Genomic DNA, 16,335 nt, shown 5'->3' with positions numbered 1-16,335 from the left:
CACAGCCTTCTGGGAGGAATTTTTTAAGCAGAGTAGATTTGATCATACAGAGCATTCCTGGAGTCATTTGTGTGCAAAGCCCCATTGCTCTGGATGCAAACCTGCTGTAGTACAGGCTGCTTACTGATCAGTGATGATAACACACTAAGGTTTTACTCAGTGGAAATGTGTCCGAGATAGGAAATTCCTTGTGGATTTTAGATTTTGACTCGTTAATCTGCTCACTTATTAAAGTGAGAATTTCTCTGGGCTCATGTAATACTTTCATAAGAGTTTAAAGCAGGATTTGTTCTGTCTTAATCAAGAATGTGTGTTGCTGTGCTAATTTGTTTCACGTCGACACATATTACTTATTGAGTTAACTCCTCCCCTGATTAGACACATGATAATTAAATAGGTCCTTAGGGGCCTATTCATCATCACCTGCAATTGTAGAAATTAAGTTATCAGGCCATTCATTAAGGAAATAGCCCACTGTCCCACTGTCCCCATACACTAGTATGGGGACAGAATTCATCAAGCTCTGAAAATACAATATTTATGGAGCTTGATTGCGGGAGCATTCGCCATCTTCAGAGGCGAGTGCTCCCGCTACCCTATGGGAAGGAGTCCTGGGTTGCAAAGAGGGATCCTTTTGAATCCCTCCATCCCTGTCCAGCTCCTTCTGCTGGATATTGGGGCTGTTGTGCACATGCGTGACCTGTAGGTCATGCATACGCACTAGTGTCACTGCTCCAAAAGGAGCAGTGAAAAATTCACTGCTTGGAAAGGAGCAGTGAAACACTTCGGAGAGACAGCTGATTTTGGGATCAGCTGTCTCCGCCCGGGGCAATTATATATTGCTTCGGAACTTGCATCCGGATGGACTCCGATAATTAACATCGTGAACAGACCCCTAAATGCTGTTAGAGGATAAATTCCATGTAGTTATTACCTTTTCTTACTTTAGTAAAAATGACTCTAGAAAGTTGATTCAATTACCCGCGAAGGGCGCGAGTTGTCCATGCAAGAGTGTTTCCACGCCATTGCTGGCACAACAACTCCGCGGCCTGAACTCGTACATTTTTGCTGACAGTTCTATGGGACTGCATACAAAAATCTGTGAGTCCAGAGGTACAGTAAGTGCAACATATAGCTGTACTTATCGTGAGTGCTAGTAAATCACAGGTAATTGAATTGCTCTATTGATCTACCGTGCACTACGCTTTTTTTTACTATTCGCATTCATAATTATCCTCTGCCCTCTTGCTGCATAAAAATCTAGCATGTGGTATTAAGGGCCTGATACAGAGATGTATCGTACGCTAATGCCATTGCAGTTGCAAATGTGTGCCCGGCTAGCTATGCAAAAATATACAAATGTCGCAGATGCCGGGATTTGTATTGAGAGACGCACACAGGCAGTATCGCAAATCTAAGTGGCTGCGTACAAAGACGCAGCGTTGGTTGCAGATCCTTCGATAATCGACTTTCTGAGTAACCCAATGTTGGTGCAGAATGAGCACACTTCCTGAGACTCCGGAGACATTTTTATTGCATTTGGGATCGCAGACGCAAAATGTGACATGCTCCGAAAATGGTGGTGAGGCGCCTGCATTTTTTGCTAGACCCAGTTACCTCCCCCAAACGTTTCCTGAATGTCAATCACACTGCGAGTAAGAGGTCACTGTGACTACGGCAATGTACATTGACACAATTTCAGTGCGATTTAGACGCATGCGCAGTTTACTGCGTAAATATCGGTATTGCGTACATCTCTGTATCAGGCCCTAAGTATAATGAAATTAGCGTCCAGATAACGTAATTTTCGGGAGGTTTTACGGCATACTTGCCTACTTTTGAAAAAACATTTCAGGGAGATTGTGAAAGCAGCACCTATGAGCGCGTGTTACAGTGGGCATGTACTGATAAATCTGAGAGGCGTGTCCTAAACCTGACTTACATCCAAATGTAAACCCAGCCCAAAAGCAGTTAGTAAGATCTGTTTGTTGATGAAAACACACTAATACTATTCAGAAATTCATAGGGATCATTGTGCCTTATAATAACCAATGCAAGGAAATGACACTAATGATCCCATTTGAATGTATATATCTCTGTTTTTTAATATAACAGCTTCATAATGGGGGTAAGGATGAAATGAGGGAGATTGCTAGACTCTTCATGGAGACACGGAGATTGCTACTATTTCAGGGAGTCTCCCTGACAATGAGGGAGAGTTGGCAAGTATGTTTTACGGCTTTTTTACGTTTAGTACATCCCATCCTGACGCCTCTTTTTGGGACGCTCCCCCTTGGGAGGGATCCGATCGGATCCCTCCCATGAGCCCCCGTGGTCCGCATCCTTCTGCGCATGCGCAGAAGGATGCCAGAGGGACTTCTGGGTGTTAAACCAGGAAGTCCCTCTGCCCGGCAGAATCGCAAAGGACAGCTCTTATTGGGAGATATTCTTAGTACATACCGCGGGTGGGATGTACCGGATCGCTAATGTGATGCTTAGTACATCCTGCTATTAGAATGACATCTATTTATGTATATTCTAAGGAGTTTTGTATCCTACGAGCAGGCTTACTTAAGGTATGATTCACATTAAAAGATACATAAATGAAGTGCATTGCAGTATCATGTATTACTATCAAAACACCTCATTCTAAAATGAATGAAGATATAGTTTCTGGGAAAATAAAAGATTAAGGCGTTACCAACCAATCAGCTCTTAACTGTCATTTTGCAAATACAGCCTGTAACATGGTACTTTATCTCTGTTCTCTTTATCTCCATCCAAAGCTTATTAAATACAAACAGACACAGCGGCGTTCAGTGGTGGCTCCAGACAGGGGCGGAAGTTCATCCTAGGCGCCCGGGGGCAAGTTAGAGCTTGGTGCCCCCCCATAAAAAATGGGGAAAACAAATATGGTGTGTGTGTGTGTGTGTAAATATATACCCACACACACTGCTTAAATAGAATATGTGAATATGGGAATTAGAGGTGTATAATAATTTATGTATCAGGTATATTGTATATGAGCGTCTGTGCCGGATTCAGCCTTAACAAGCTCCGCGGTCCTCCAAAATCAAGACCCAGGGATAGTTCTCCTAAAGTTAGTGCATAGGTACAAACATATATATGTAGTATTCACAATTTGTACATGTGACATCTGACACACAGCAGGACACCGCCGTGCGTTTCACTGTGGCTTTTACAAGGTTAGCCTTGGCAGCGCCAAATCAGACACAATATACTGACTCATATACAATTATGCCTGTTATGTAAATTTTGTTCCAGGGCTCTAGGTGCGCTGTGTGATGACGGATGGTGGGTTAGAGTCGGACAGACTCTGCAGCAGCATATGCTGGTGAGCCACCGTTTGTTGTGAAGCAGAATCAGTGGTTACCAGGGAGTGGCTCTCTGTAAAGGTGGTCCCTTGGATAGGAAATCAGACAGGTGTCTTGGGTTCCAGCTCACTTTCTAGCAGTGCGTGGTGGGTGTACCGTCGTTTGCTGCAGCACAGACTAAAGGGTATCAGGCGGGAACCTTCCTGTCCCCAATTTCAGGTGTTAGCGGGGCTCCCGGGACAGGGCAGATCAATGCCGTAGCAGCAGCAGGTGCACCGCTGCAAAGTTGCAGTGGAAGATCAGCGGTCACACTCGTTTTCCTCTGTGAACCACACAAGTGCGGCTGTACATGCTATAGATGGAGGAGCCCCTTGAGGGCTTGGCGCCCGGAGGCAGGCGCCTCCATAGTCTCTGGGAGTTACGCCCCTAGCTCCAGAGGTGGGGCTGCAGCGCAGTCCAAAATTCAAATAGGGGAGCCACACCAACTGCCACCCCAAATGCTGTCAAACATTGCCGGCCTGGACTCGCTGGCAGTTGGTGTGACTCCCCTATTTGAATTTTGGACTGTGCTGCAGCCCCACCCCTGGAGCCATCACTGGCAGCATATGTTGCTTTATACGAAAACCGCTACAAGTCCTTCCCTGGTGTACAGCCGTGTGTCTGACTATGCGCCTTTAGGCACTCAAATACCGCTTGGTGCATCTTGAGACACCACCAGTGGTAGCACCATTGACACTTGCACCAGCCCTATGGTAGGTGCAGATTTTCCAATATATGGCCTCCAGTGTGAGTGATTAGACGTCTGTGTATGCAACCACTTCAGCGACACTCGTACAATAGTCCCATAACACCCATAGGACGCTCCATATCCGTGTGTCTAATTAGCCACCTCCCAGTCATCGCCCACTTACACCCAATACACTTTAAATACATTTCTGCATGCGTGAGTCCGAAACAGCGACTGCACCTATGAATGAACACAAAGGAGCCGCATGCGCGGTGTGACTGCATTCCACATCGGCATGGCGTGCATATCAGGCGCTAAATGTGTAGTCTAAACAGGACCAAACACGTGACAACTTGATGATGCCATATAGCACAGACCTTATCACGGGGGCTCAAAACGCTTGGGCCGCATGATGGTAAACATAGGGGAGATTTATCAAATCTTGGAGAGATAATGTGGAGAGAGATAAAGTACCAACCAATCAGTTTCTGGCATTAAATAGGATGTGCATGTAAAATAAGTGGAGATGATTGGTTGGTACTTCTTTCTCTCTCTCCAAGCTTTGATAAATCTCCCCCTATGTCCTTCATCCTGGTGGGTAAAGTAACCTCACAGCTTCCATTTCTAGTAATAAATATGAAGGGACTTAAGTGCCAATGTGCAGAACAATATTTATAAAGAATACAGCATACAATAAACCCTAGATACCAATGACCAAACAAGCTACAAGTTTAAGCCAATTGTTATTGGATGCACTATCACAGCCGGGAGTCGTATAGCTCCAGGTGGGTAAAGCCTACATATGAGATGAGATATAATAGAGGGTTAATTCAACCAATTAAAAATTGGTGATTGAGGAGCTCAGTAAAGTGACTTTATCCACCTGTCTGTTGGCACCAAGAACTAGAATGTTAGCCTGACTGGGAGAGGAAAACACACACAGGACAGCCGCAATCATAACCTGGCCTGCACTGTGCATGGGTTAAAGTCAGGGAAACAGGACCTATTTTTTTGGTACGTAAAATTTTCTAAATAGCTTATATTTATACTGAGCATTGTCATAGGCTGTAATTTATTTATACTGTAAGGACCTTGCTGTTTCCTTCCACTCCATCTCATCGCCGTCATGTTGCAGAGTGTCCATCTCTGTGAACAATGTGGGATTTGGAGTCTCATCATCTTCTCCCAAAATGTATTGCAAGCGTTCAGCTGCTGGAGACACTAAGGATGACATAAACCCATAACTATACAACAGCATAGACACCCCATAGTGAGGCATAATCACACAGCAATACACTGCGATGTAAAGGTATAATAAAGAACATGATTAGGATTCAGTGAAAGTTTCAAAATCATCCTACAGAATATTCACCTCACTCCGCATTTGGGCAGGGAATTTTTGGAACTTGGACTTCTATATGTTCCGTGCGGAATTCCCCTGATGATTTTTGTGTGATCTGAAATTCCTGTAGAATTTTCTCCCACCTTGAATCCCTCTCTTATCCGTGTACCATTTGGGCTTCGCTGTTATTATCCCCTAACCACACACCACAGAGCTGCATGAACTGATACTATCATTATCCCAGTTGTATTCATAGGCTGTAAATTCCCCAAAATGCGGAACGTGGAATATACAAATGCAGAACTGGTAAATTGTATTACTCTGCAAGACAACCTGTTGCATAGGCAAATTTGTGTGTGTGTGTGTGTGTGTGTGTGGAGGGGTTACTGTTGCCTGGAAACCCCCCTCTAGCGCACACCATGATGACCACAACAGAAATAGCATAGTATACTACAGTTGCATGATCCCCTCAGTGTCTCAAATCAAATAATTAGCTCTACAGTACCTGTTGATCTTTTGTGTCAGTCAATAATGAATATACTTGTGCACCAACTAGGAGATCTGGAAAACATGCGCTGTTAGGGGTGCACTGATATAGACCATCTATAGGGTCAATTATTAATACTGTATAATAATACACTATCCAGTACATAAGGAGACCAATCTGTACACCTATGTCCAGGGCAGTGCTAGGTTGCCCCCCCAAGCCCCCCCTAAAGATTCCCGATCTTGCACAAATGACCTGGAATGGAGCACACATCTGAAATAAAAACATTCAGCTCAGACATGATGGCCCTACTTCCACATATAATGGCTTACTGTGATTGCTGTTCCTGTATATACTGGAATTATTTCATACCTTCGTATGACGTATGTTATAGATGGTTAATTGCTGATTATGCCCTCTGCATGGACTGACCACACTCGCTTTAAAATCAAGCATTTGGAAACCCCTCTGTAGAAATCCTACATTTGCCATTATGTTGCACCACAAAATTAATAGTCAAAATTACTACACAAAACTTTTGGTTTCATGCTGAAGATTTGAGAATAAAATTTGCTTTGAAGACATATAATTAGGGATGTGCAGGCTCGGATAGGTTCGAATTTGCACGCCGAGTTCGGATTTTTCCCTCCAAAAAACGGGACTCAGAAAGAGGCAAAACATCATCTTGCATGGACAAACATCATCATTCCTCGACCTTTGCAAGATGACGTTTTGCCTCTTTCTGAGTCCCATTTTTTGGAGGGAAAAATCCTAACTCGGCGTGCAAATTTGAACCTTTCCGAGCATGCACATCCCTACATATAATATGATCCAGTACAGGGTTTATCAAATATCTTCAAATAGACATGTATATAGAATACCAAATAATTGCTTGTAAAAGACTAACAGTCTAATTTTCATGCTTACATTTGGCGGTGCTCCCAGGAATAAGTAGAACTACGCAAAAATATTTTAGCAAGAAATTCCTTTTTTGGGGGCACTAATTGATTTAATGTGTTTATTAACGAAATGTGTGAACATATGGTATAAATTAAAATGTACCTTTCATTATTGTTTCATCTAAAATTGTAGGGCATGTGGTCTCTTAAACATAGTGAGTCCGCTCAAATGTCAATTGGACCTTAGTCACTGGGAAAATGTAACAATTCATATACAATAATTTTAACAGATACACGTTTCTGTTATGTCTTAGTTCATTATCGGCGAAGTTCCATTCAGCGTTATATATAATCTATGTTGGCACTTGGAAGCAATGGAGAAAAAATTCTTACCTCTAAAATACCTGTATTTTAAGACAGATAAATCCCATATGAACCTATTTACCATATATGGTTCAAGATAAACAAATCATCAATAATGTTCCTTTACTTGAGAGACTCTGGAACATTATTGTATGATAAATTAGGTTCATATGGGATTTATCTGTCTTAAAATACAGGTGTTTTAGACGTAAGAATTTTTTCTCCATTGCTACCAAGTGCCAACATAGATTATATATAACGCTGAATGAAACTTCGCCGATAATGAACTAAAGCTGGCCACACACTAGATAAACTTGCATCCAACCAGCCAACTAGTTGATTGGTTGGAATGAAAATCTGGTAAAGTATGGGAGTAAATGATGATCAGCAATTTGCTCCTAAATGCCAGAAAACAGATGAAAATGGTAATTCAGACAAGTTTGTTAAATGTTTGATCTAAACAATTTGTTCAAACAGTTTTTGTCCATTCTCCGGCATTTGGGAGCAAATTGCTGATTGTCATTTGCTTTCATTCCTTACCAGATTTTCATTCCAACCAATCAACAAGTTGGATGGTTGGATGAAAGTTGGTCTAGGGTGTGGCCAGCTTTAGACATTACAGAAAACGTGTATCTGTTAAAATTATTGTATATGAATTATTACATTTTCCCAGTGACTAAGGTCCAATTGACATTTCGTCGGACTCACTATGTTTAGGAGACCACATGCCCTACAATTTTAGAAGAAACAATAATAAAAGGTATGTTTTAATTTATACCATATGTTCACACATTTCATAAATAAACACATTTAATCACTGAGTGCTCCCAAAAAAAGGATTTTCTTCTCTGTTTAGCCCTTGCTAAAATACTTTTGAATAAAATGTACTTTCCAACAGTGTAAAAACAACCTCTGCATAGGAAATAACGAAAGTCCTAATCTCAAGATTTAGTACATTCTTTGAATTATCCAGGTTGTGTTTTTCCAGCAATCTCCTTCCTCCTAGTGAGTAGCACAATATTGTTCCACTTTTATGGACATGTAATGTGGATAGCACAAGCCTAGAGAGAGCTGAGTGCCTGGCTGATCTGCTTGGGTGTGTATAGTACTTCATTGTTCACTCTTGTACTGCAGTGCCCTCCTCTTACCATTCTATCATTTCATATTACCGGCAGAAGTGAAATCTATAGCACACCTGGGTTCTAGGAGTCATGTTCACTTGGAACTACTTTGTCTAGTCACAGAATTTCCACATAATCTTGGTTAATTACAATTACAATTTCCAGCCTATTATGTTTCTGAGCAGGTTTGTTATAACAGGCACTGTATTTATTTTCATAACCTGCAATTCTACTTTACCTGTGCCACTTGTTTTTATATTATGTAAATTTTGTTTTGTAAATAAAAATTATATATAGAGAGAGAGTTGCAAAATATTGAACTTCCTAAAAACATGGGATAGGGCAAAACAATACATTTATACATAAGAGGACCATCAATATTAAATGGTGAAGCTACACGGAGCAAGCACATTTGCAGAATTAGTCTTTGCTTTCCCAGGCCTTCCTCAATTCACATGTATACAGGCACATCTGCTTTCACATAGTGATATACATATGCATGAGGTAGGCAGCTAGCAAGCAACCAATCAGATCATTAGCACTATAATCTGTAAGAAGTACAATAATGTTATAATCATATACAGTATTATAATTACAGAAACTGTTACTTGTTGGAATATTTTTTTTTAGACTTTTTTGGGGGGGAAATCACTTCATCTTAATCTGTATCATATGTATAGCGGCATTGGCTAAATTCACAAAACACAAAGAGCCAGTGACATCATTGAGCCACAACGGGTAATGGTAGCCATTTTGTCTGTTTAGCCATTTGTAACATTTAGACACAAAGCATGCAACTAAGCTATAGCCGGTTAAACTTACAAGATGGCTGCTGGGCTTTACATCTTAATTATATCACTGGATCCTTGTAAGTAAGTAGGATGAATTCTTAACAATTATTGCTTTGGACAATGAAATGGCTGCAACCATTGAGGGCAGAGTATTGGTTTAACCCACAAAATGGCAGCCTTTGTGTATGTGATAGATGCACCTCTATGTGACATTAGCTGAGTGTTTAGTGCAGAATGATTTCCTCTCAGTAGGTGGCACTACCTTTGCATGAAAAACAGAAGTAAATATAATTCCAGCAGGGGTCATATTATTTCAAAGAACCATTAAGAACAAACATAACAGTCTCGTCTTTGTTTCTTTGGCTGGTTTATTGGAAATGCAGTTTTCACGCATTGTATGTCAAAAGTTAATCCCACATTATTTCTGTAGAAGAATTCCTCTTCGTTCTATACATGCATTCAGAAGGGGTTTAATTACTGAGCAGTGGCAGAAAAAAAGCAAAATGTAATAATGTTAATTTGTATTAGAAGGAAGCTGAGATGACAGATATAGATCTCTTAAATAATCATGCGTGAACAGGGTAGTGAGTGTCATTGACATTCAAGCATTGTTGCACCAATTATGTGTTTAACAAGTGCCCATCATTTGGTCAGTACATAAGGAAAGGATTTTATTGTAATTCGGTAGATAAAAAAAAAAGAGAGAAATTTGTTTATGCTGTCAGAAACCTACAATCAAAGCCCACAATGTTCTGTCCTGTTAAATAAAATGTGCTTATTTTTTTAAAAAATGTTGTTTCTATAATACTAGTTTGCTTCAGTGTAGTATAATTACCAGGCTAGCACTTAAATGCTAATTGTTCCTAAGTGGAATATATTTCTAAAAAATAATTTGGTGTTAATAGATGAGAGAATTTACATGATGTCCTAGTGATTAAAGCAACACACACAAATAAAATGCAAATAAAAATAATGAAAACATAATACTAAATATTAATATTAATACTTAATCCTAAATAAGAGAAGTAAACTAATAATGATAATATTAATAATAATAATAATAATAATAATATATCTACAGCTGCAGCTTCCAAAATTGGAACTACTGATAGAGCCCAAAAACATTTCTAAAGACAATATTACTATTGTAGAACTTTGGCTCTTTGATAAAGCAGCTGTGGATAGAGGTGAAACGCGTCAGCCGATTTCGTGAACACACTTTTACCATTGATTTTATGACCACTTGCCATTGCAGAAGATTGTTATCCACATTTGCATACATTACTGTTGCCAGAGCATTGAGGATTTGGAAACCCTCCTTTAAATATTCTGCATTTGTCCCTGTTATTGGATGTCACTACAGTTGCAATTAAGATCAATTACCATATTTCAGGTCTCCAAGGTGTGTGTTAATTTATAAAACTGATATTTATTCATCCATTTAGTTTATACATTCTTTACTGTATTTATGGCGATATATTATATATATATAACCACACAATATATATTATATATATTTTTTAGTGTTTCTTATTAAATATTTAATGTATACATAGAATGTCTTTATATTATTTTGTGCATCTGCCATATCAGTTTGGTTTTTGTATTTATATAAGCGCAGTTCCTCAATTGTATTAGTATTGGTTTTAATTATTGTTTATTTGTTTGAGCATTTGCAAAAGATTATAAAACAAAAATCTTAATGCTAGTACAAAAACAAATATACAGATTTCTTAGCTATCCATGCAGAGCATAACCCCAAAATAAACACGATTCTGCAGTGTTTTATCGCTTTTTACAAATATCTCACCAATTTTGCTGGAGGAAACAGTCTGACAAGCTCTGCAGACAATTATTATTGTGCAAATTATTAAGTGTGCAAATTGCTATTTAATTTTCATCAACTGGTCCACAGAGGAACAGAAAAGTCACAGAACAGTGGAGATTAGGCATCCGATCTATATTGCAAAACTAATAACTGGAATTGAAACCTTCAACAAATTGATGATAAAGGTACTGGTATAAATTAGCATAATTGCTCATTTGAATACAGTTTCCAGGTGCTCACTGTTGGCTGGTGAGGTGCATCCTATAAATCATGCTCCCATAAGGTATCATGCCCCAACCCCTGCTAGAATCCATTGACCATTATCCAATTTAATTTTGATTCCCAAACACCCTTTCAATAAACTTTTCCTTATACAACACTAAAGAAAGCAGAAATACTAAGAGCTACATCAAAGAGAACATTTAAGGGACACAGAGGGTTTTTTCTTTCTTGCGAACATTGGTTAAAGATGCAAATCTGCAATGAAAACCATAGCAACCAATCAGCAATTAGCTGTTATCTAGCACAAGTTAGAACATGAGAACAAATGTCTGATTGGTTGCTGTGAATTTAGTTTTCCACCTCTGAGTAATTGTAGTATAAAACCATCAAAAACTGCAAGAGCCCCTGATAACTGGGAACAGTTTTAAGACATGTTTACCGTTATAAAAAAAAAAAAACTTTCCAAATGTATCGTTTAAGTAAAATTTAGGATTGTGTGGAATTGGTAATATTAAATATACCAATTTTTTGGGGTAACTAACCTGAAATGTACTTAAAAAAAAAAAAAAATAGAAATAAACAATCAGCTCTCCTCCATAGTAAAACATTGTTTGAGCATCTTATAAGTATTTTAGGCAAGTTAAATTCATATAATTTTATATTATCACACATTGAAATAGCATAGAAAATAGAAGAGTCAGTGTGAATGGTTTAAGTAATGGGGTCAAGATAAAAGTTGTCGAGAACATGCAGCAGTGCCTCTGGTCTCACTAGTAGTGAAGTATAGTCTCATGTACAGGTCCTGTGCCTTACCTGGAGGTGGTGTCTGCATGTTGTGGCCCCGTCCTCTTCTCTAGTGACTGAAGTCTCTGTGCTTCAGCTACACAGCTTAATGAGCAGATTACAGAGAATTTCAAGTGCTTCACCGTGGACAGGGGCTTTCAGAATGTGAGGTCACAAAATCCTTTTTAGAGCATCACGCTAACCGCACGGAATATCCTGCAGTCCACTATATGTTGCATTTATAGTTTAATAATTTAGAATATTTAAATATTACTCATTTTCATTTATTTTGAAGATATAACATTGTATGTGATTTGTTCATTATAGTTCTGCTGGGGGATTAATAAAACACTATTTTATTTAAAATGTTAACCCTATGAGTATCTCCCGTGATTTTACTATCGCCAAAGCTCAGTGATGGAAAGCGGTGGGATCTATTTGTGATATCCAGCCATATCTCTGCAGTAATTAACATTCTATATTACCGATTAGAGCAGCAATAGAGAATGTATTACCACTGCTATTTATCATACCAGAGCTGCTCAGGTAGCCCAGTTGAAAAGCCTGCTCCTACTCCATGATTGTTTCCTGTTCACTGGCAGTCTAAGGCTGCCGGTGAAAGGAAGAAGCGATATCCATATGGGATGTAGTCCCCATCCTGTTGCAGACAATGCTTGCGGACAAAATCCAGGCATCCAACGAAGCTTACCCAGGTTCTCTGGTCCCCATTGCTGAATAATGGTAAAGCCATCCTGGCATAGTGTTAGCTTGCTGGGAAGAGTTAAGCTTTTCGTCACTTGGTAAGTGGTCTAAGGCCACATCCCCAAAGAGGAATATGAGGTACTGAAGAAGAAATCAGTGACATAAACCTCTTGCTAAATTGTGAGAAGCAGAAGTCACAGGAGCCGATTCAGCTGAGCGATTATTTGCTACTGTGTATGCGAGAAAGTGCTGGAAACCCCTATGGCGCATGCTTCCCCCTAATGTAAACAGAAATTGGTTTTGTGTGCGGAGTCGCTGGCATTAGAACTGGTGAGGCAAATCCACAATGTTCCTGGACAGTGACTGGGAAGTAGCCAGAAGTGTACGCATGGGCATGCTATGGTAGTGTCACAGGAATGTCAGTGAACACCCAAATGCAGAGCTGCAGCAACAGATTCCATAATAATCCAAATTTCAGTAGAGACCCTGCGTCTGCCATAGGCTGGTGCAAGGGTCGATGGTGCATGACTTGGTGGAGTGATAAGACCCACTGGCAGAGTTGCACTGTGCACAGTCATTGAAAGCAGGTGTCCTAAGGACGTGCACAGTCCGGTGCGCCCTAGTACACAAGGGGAGGGCTGAAACTAGCATTTGCACAGTATCACCGCTGCAGCTTGGTAAAAAGCCACAGTCACCCAGCTAAAATAACTCCCAGCTCTGAATCAGGGATGTAGTCTGGAAGCCGACGGTCTAAATCCCGACCACCGGCTTCCAGACACTGTAATCCCGGCGTGGTACTAATGACAGGCGTCAAAAACTCGACGCCTGTCATTAACCAGACGCCGGAAGACCGACGCCCCCGGCATCCCGAACAAAGGTAAGTCAGGCGCCGAGCATGGGCAGCCGCGTGGGGGGGAGGGTTAGGTTTAGGGCTCCCGGGGGGACTTAGGGTTAGGCACTCCCCCGGGAGGGTTAGGGTTAGGCTAGGGGAAGGGAGGGTTAGGCAATCCCCGGGGGGAGGTTAGAGTTAGGCACCCCCCCCGGGAGACTTATATTTAGGCAGCGGGGAAGGGGGGGGGGTTAGGCTTAGGAACTTAGAGGGGGGATTAGGGTTAGGCACTAGGGGGAGAGATTAGGGTTAGGCACCCCTAAGGGGATGCAATCGGGAAACCGGCTGTCTTAATCCCGACAACCGGCTTCCCCGACTGCTTTATCCCGGCGAGGGTGAAATGCCCGGCGTCTAGATGTAGACACTGCTCATTTCACCAACGTCGGGAGGCAGGCACCCGGCATCCCGATCCAAGGGATGCCGGGCGCCGCAAGCGGACAGCCACAGGGGGGGGAGGGTTAGGTTTAGGGCTCCCGGGGGGGACCTAGGGTTAGACCCCCCTGAGAGGGTTAAGGTTAGGCTAGGGGGAAGGAGGGTTAGAGTTAGGCACCCCCGGGGGGGACTTAGGGTTAGGCACCCCCCCGGGGGACTTAGGTTTAGGCAGCGGGGAAGTGGGGGGTTAGGGTTAGGCACTTAGAGGGGGGATTAGGGTTAGGCACTTGGGATGGAGGTTATGGTTAGGCACCCCTAAGGAGGGTTAGGGTTAGGAGGGTAGGTTAGTTTTTACTTACCTTAGGGACGATCAGGATTTCCAGCGCTGTCGGGCTTCCTCTGCCAGGAACTCTGCTTCTGTCGGCCTCCCGCTGCCTGGATTCGAACTGCTGGCCAGAGGGAGGGTTAGGGTTAGGGTAGGGAATTAGGTTAGCGTTACTTACCTTAGAATGATCAGGATTTTCACCCTTGCCGGGCAGCCGCTGTTGGTGTTTGAACTGCCGGCCATGCGTCCTGCGGTAATACTTACCACACCCCTAAATCAGGCCTAGAGCATTTATCTGGTGTCTTCTGAGATGTAACTTATGTCTTCTTTGTAAACAGACCCCTCAGTCTGTCCATAGTGCTTCAATTGAGCTCGGTAGAAGCACTAGTGATGGCTTGTAGGTGGCTCAAAACTACAGGGAACATTAGCACAAATTTGAGACAAATATTGAGGTTGAAAATGTTCACTCAAAAGATGGCGCAGTCGGCAGTTTACATGGGGGACCTGCTGCACAGCACACAATGGGGTCTGCATCCCTTATAAATATGCTGCAATAGTCTGACTAGCTTTAGGCATATGTGAAAAAAGCATCAATCAGCCCTCCCCTTTGAAATATAAGTTAAATCCATACTTTTAGAGCAAACCCCATTCTTCTGCCTGTAAGCTTGGAATCAGACTACATATGCATCTGATGATGTTTGATGTATAATGCTGGTTACACACAAGGCCAATCCTCCCTATGTCCAAGTGCTCTGCAACAGAATCCCAATACAATTTGGAGACCTACGTAGGTGGGCAAAATGCAGGAGCAGAAAGGAATCACAGGCCTGATTAATGTGGACGCTAACCACAAGCAATGCCTATATGCACGCAGTTGGCCGATATTATAAGTTCTGCGCATGCGTCTCGATGGTTGCCGGTGGAGATGCAGATTGAATTTGGAAGCAAGAGCTGTGGATTTCAGTGGGCATTCCTGGGGCGTAACTCGGCAGATGCAGGCATGTTGCGGACGTGTCGCTGACAGCGGCTGTGTCTAGAGAGGCAGAACCGCTCACGCAGGATGCCCTGTTCAGACGGAGAAACAGTGCCTGCCATAGGGCTGGTGCAAGTTTCGATGGTGCATCATATAGTGCACCGATAGTGTGTCTTAGGACGCACCGAGATGGATGTGCAACACTGCATATGAAAAAAATCAGCTGTGGCATTAGCTTAAAGGCGCTTAGCACCAGGCTTTATGCCTGCTGACATGTGCTGAGGTAAGTATGTGCTTGTGGGAATGTGTAGTCACAGTAATGTCAATTATTTGTTATAAAAATAAATCTATACTGTTACTCTCAAACCTATTTTTAGATAGCAATTTATGCTACGCGAGTAAGCAACACTCTATGATTCAAACATACTATACTGTTCTGAAATTTGGAAACCTCCTGCCAACAGTGTGAGACCATTGTTTTGAGAGTTAGGGTCAGTCAGAATCACCTGATATATGGTACCAGATTCATTTTACAGCATTGACATTGTGCTTTTCCCATTGTTCCCAGAATTAGTCACTCACTGGTTCTGCTGATGTTATAGGGCTCACTGTCATAGTTGAGTCTTCCTCCTTCATCTGTATCCGAGTGCTCATCTCGCCCGTAATGCTTCTCAGTTTCACTGCTCCTGTCCCGACTCGATAACGACCTTCTCCGCCGCCTCTTTCTCCTGTAACTCCTGGGAGCCGGAACCCCGATGTAGATGGAGTGATAGTCTGCAGAGTGAATGGCAGTCAGCATCAATAATCACCAATATAATTTCCCACAAACCAAATACTCTGCTCTGCTCTTACCCTCATCCTCATATCTCTTCCTAGGCGCGATATCATCATCCATCATATCCTAAAAACCTGAAAGACAAAGCACAAGGGGTTAATACTTGATTGCTATGTAATTACGCAAATCAATTCTTACAATACCCCACAGTGGCTATTATGTAGTAAATTCAGTAGCTCTATTCCAAATATCATCCAATGAGAAAAGCTCTAGAGACGTTTACATATACATACCTCCCAACTTTTAAGTCTCATCACACAGGACATTTTGCGTGATGTAGACAGGCCCCCAAAAAAGGGATGGAGCCTCTGTGAAGTGGGGCGGTGCCTAGTTGGCACCCC

The 16,335-nt window shown here is 41.8% G+C and overlaps 1 protein-coding gene across 4 annotated transcripts in view; it reads right to left on the bottom strand.

The window, feature by feature from the left end:
• Positions 1-16,057, bottom strand: part of SLC4A5 (solute carrier family 4 member 5) — a 94,154-nt gene extending 78,097 nt beyond the window's left edge. For 2 of the 4 annotated variants that reach the window (XM_088470844.1, XM_088470843.1), the window contains exons 1-2: positions 15,742-15,813; positions 5,154-5,283 (exon numbers count right to left, since the gene is read on the bottom strand). In XM_088470844.1, the coding sequence (XP_088326970.1) occupies positions 5,154-5,283; position 15,742 (131 nt within the window). In that variant the 5' untranslated portion in view covers positions 15,743-15,813. Of the gene's footprint in view, positions 1-5,153; positions 5,284-15,741; positions 15,934-16,011 lie in introns of those variants that run through there. The other 2 variants (XM_088470841.1, XM_088470842.1) reach the window with 2 other exon arrangements.
• Between the last annotated feature and the right edge of the window lie 278 nt (positions 16,058-16,335).

The sequence above is a fragment of the Taudactylus pleione genome, unplaced genomic scaffold (assembly GCF_031769625.1).
Source record: "Taudactylus pleione unplaced genomic scaffold, aTauple2 ptg000105l, whole genome shotgun sequence".
In the NCBI taxonomy this organism is placed as follows: Eukaryota; Metazoa; Chordata; class Amphibia; order Anura; family Myobatrachidae; genus Taudactylus; species Taudactylus pleione.
The sequence above is the reverse complement of the archived record's forward strand: the minus strand, read 5'-3'. Positions and strand labels throughout refer to the sequence as shown.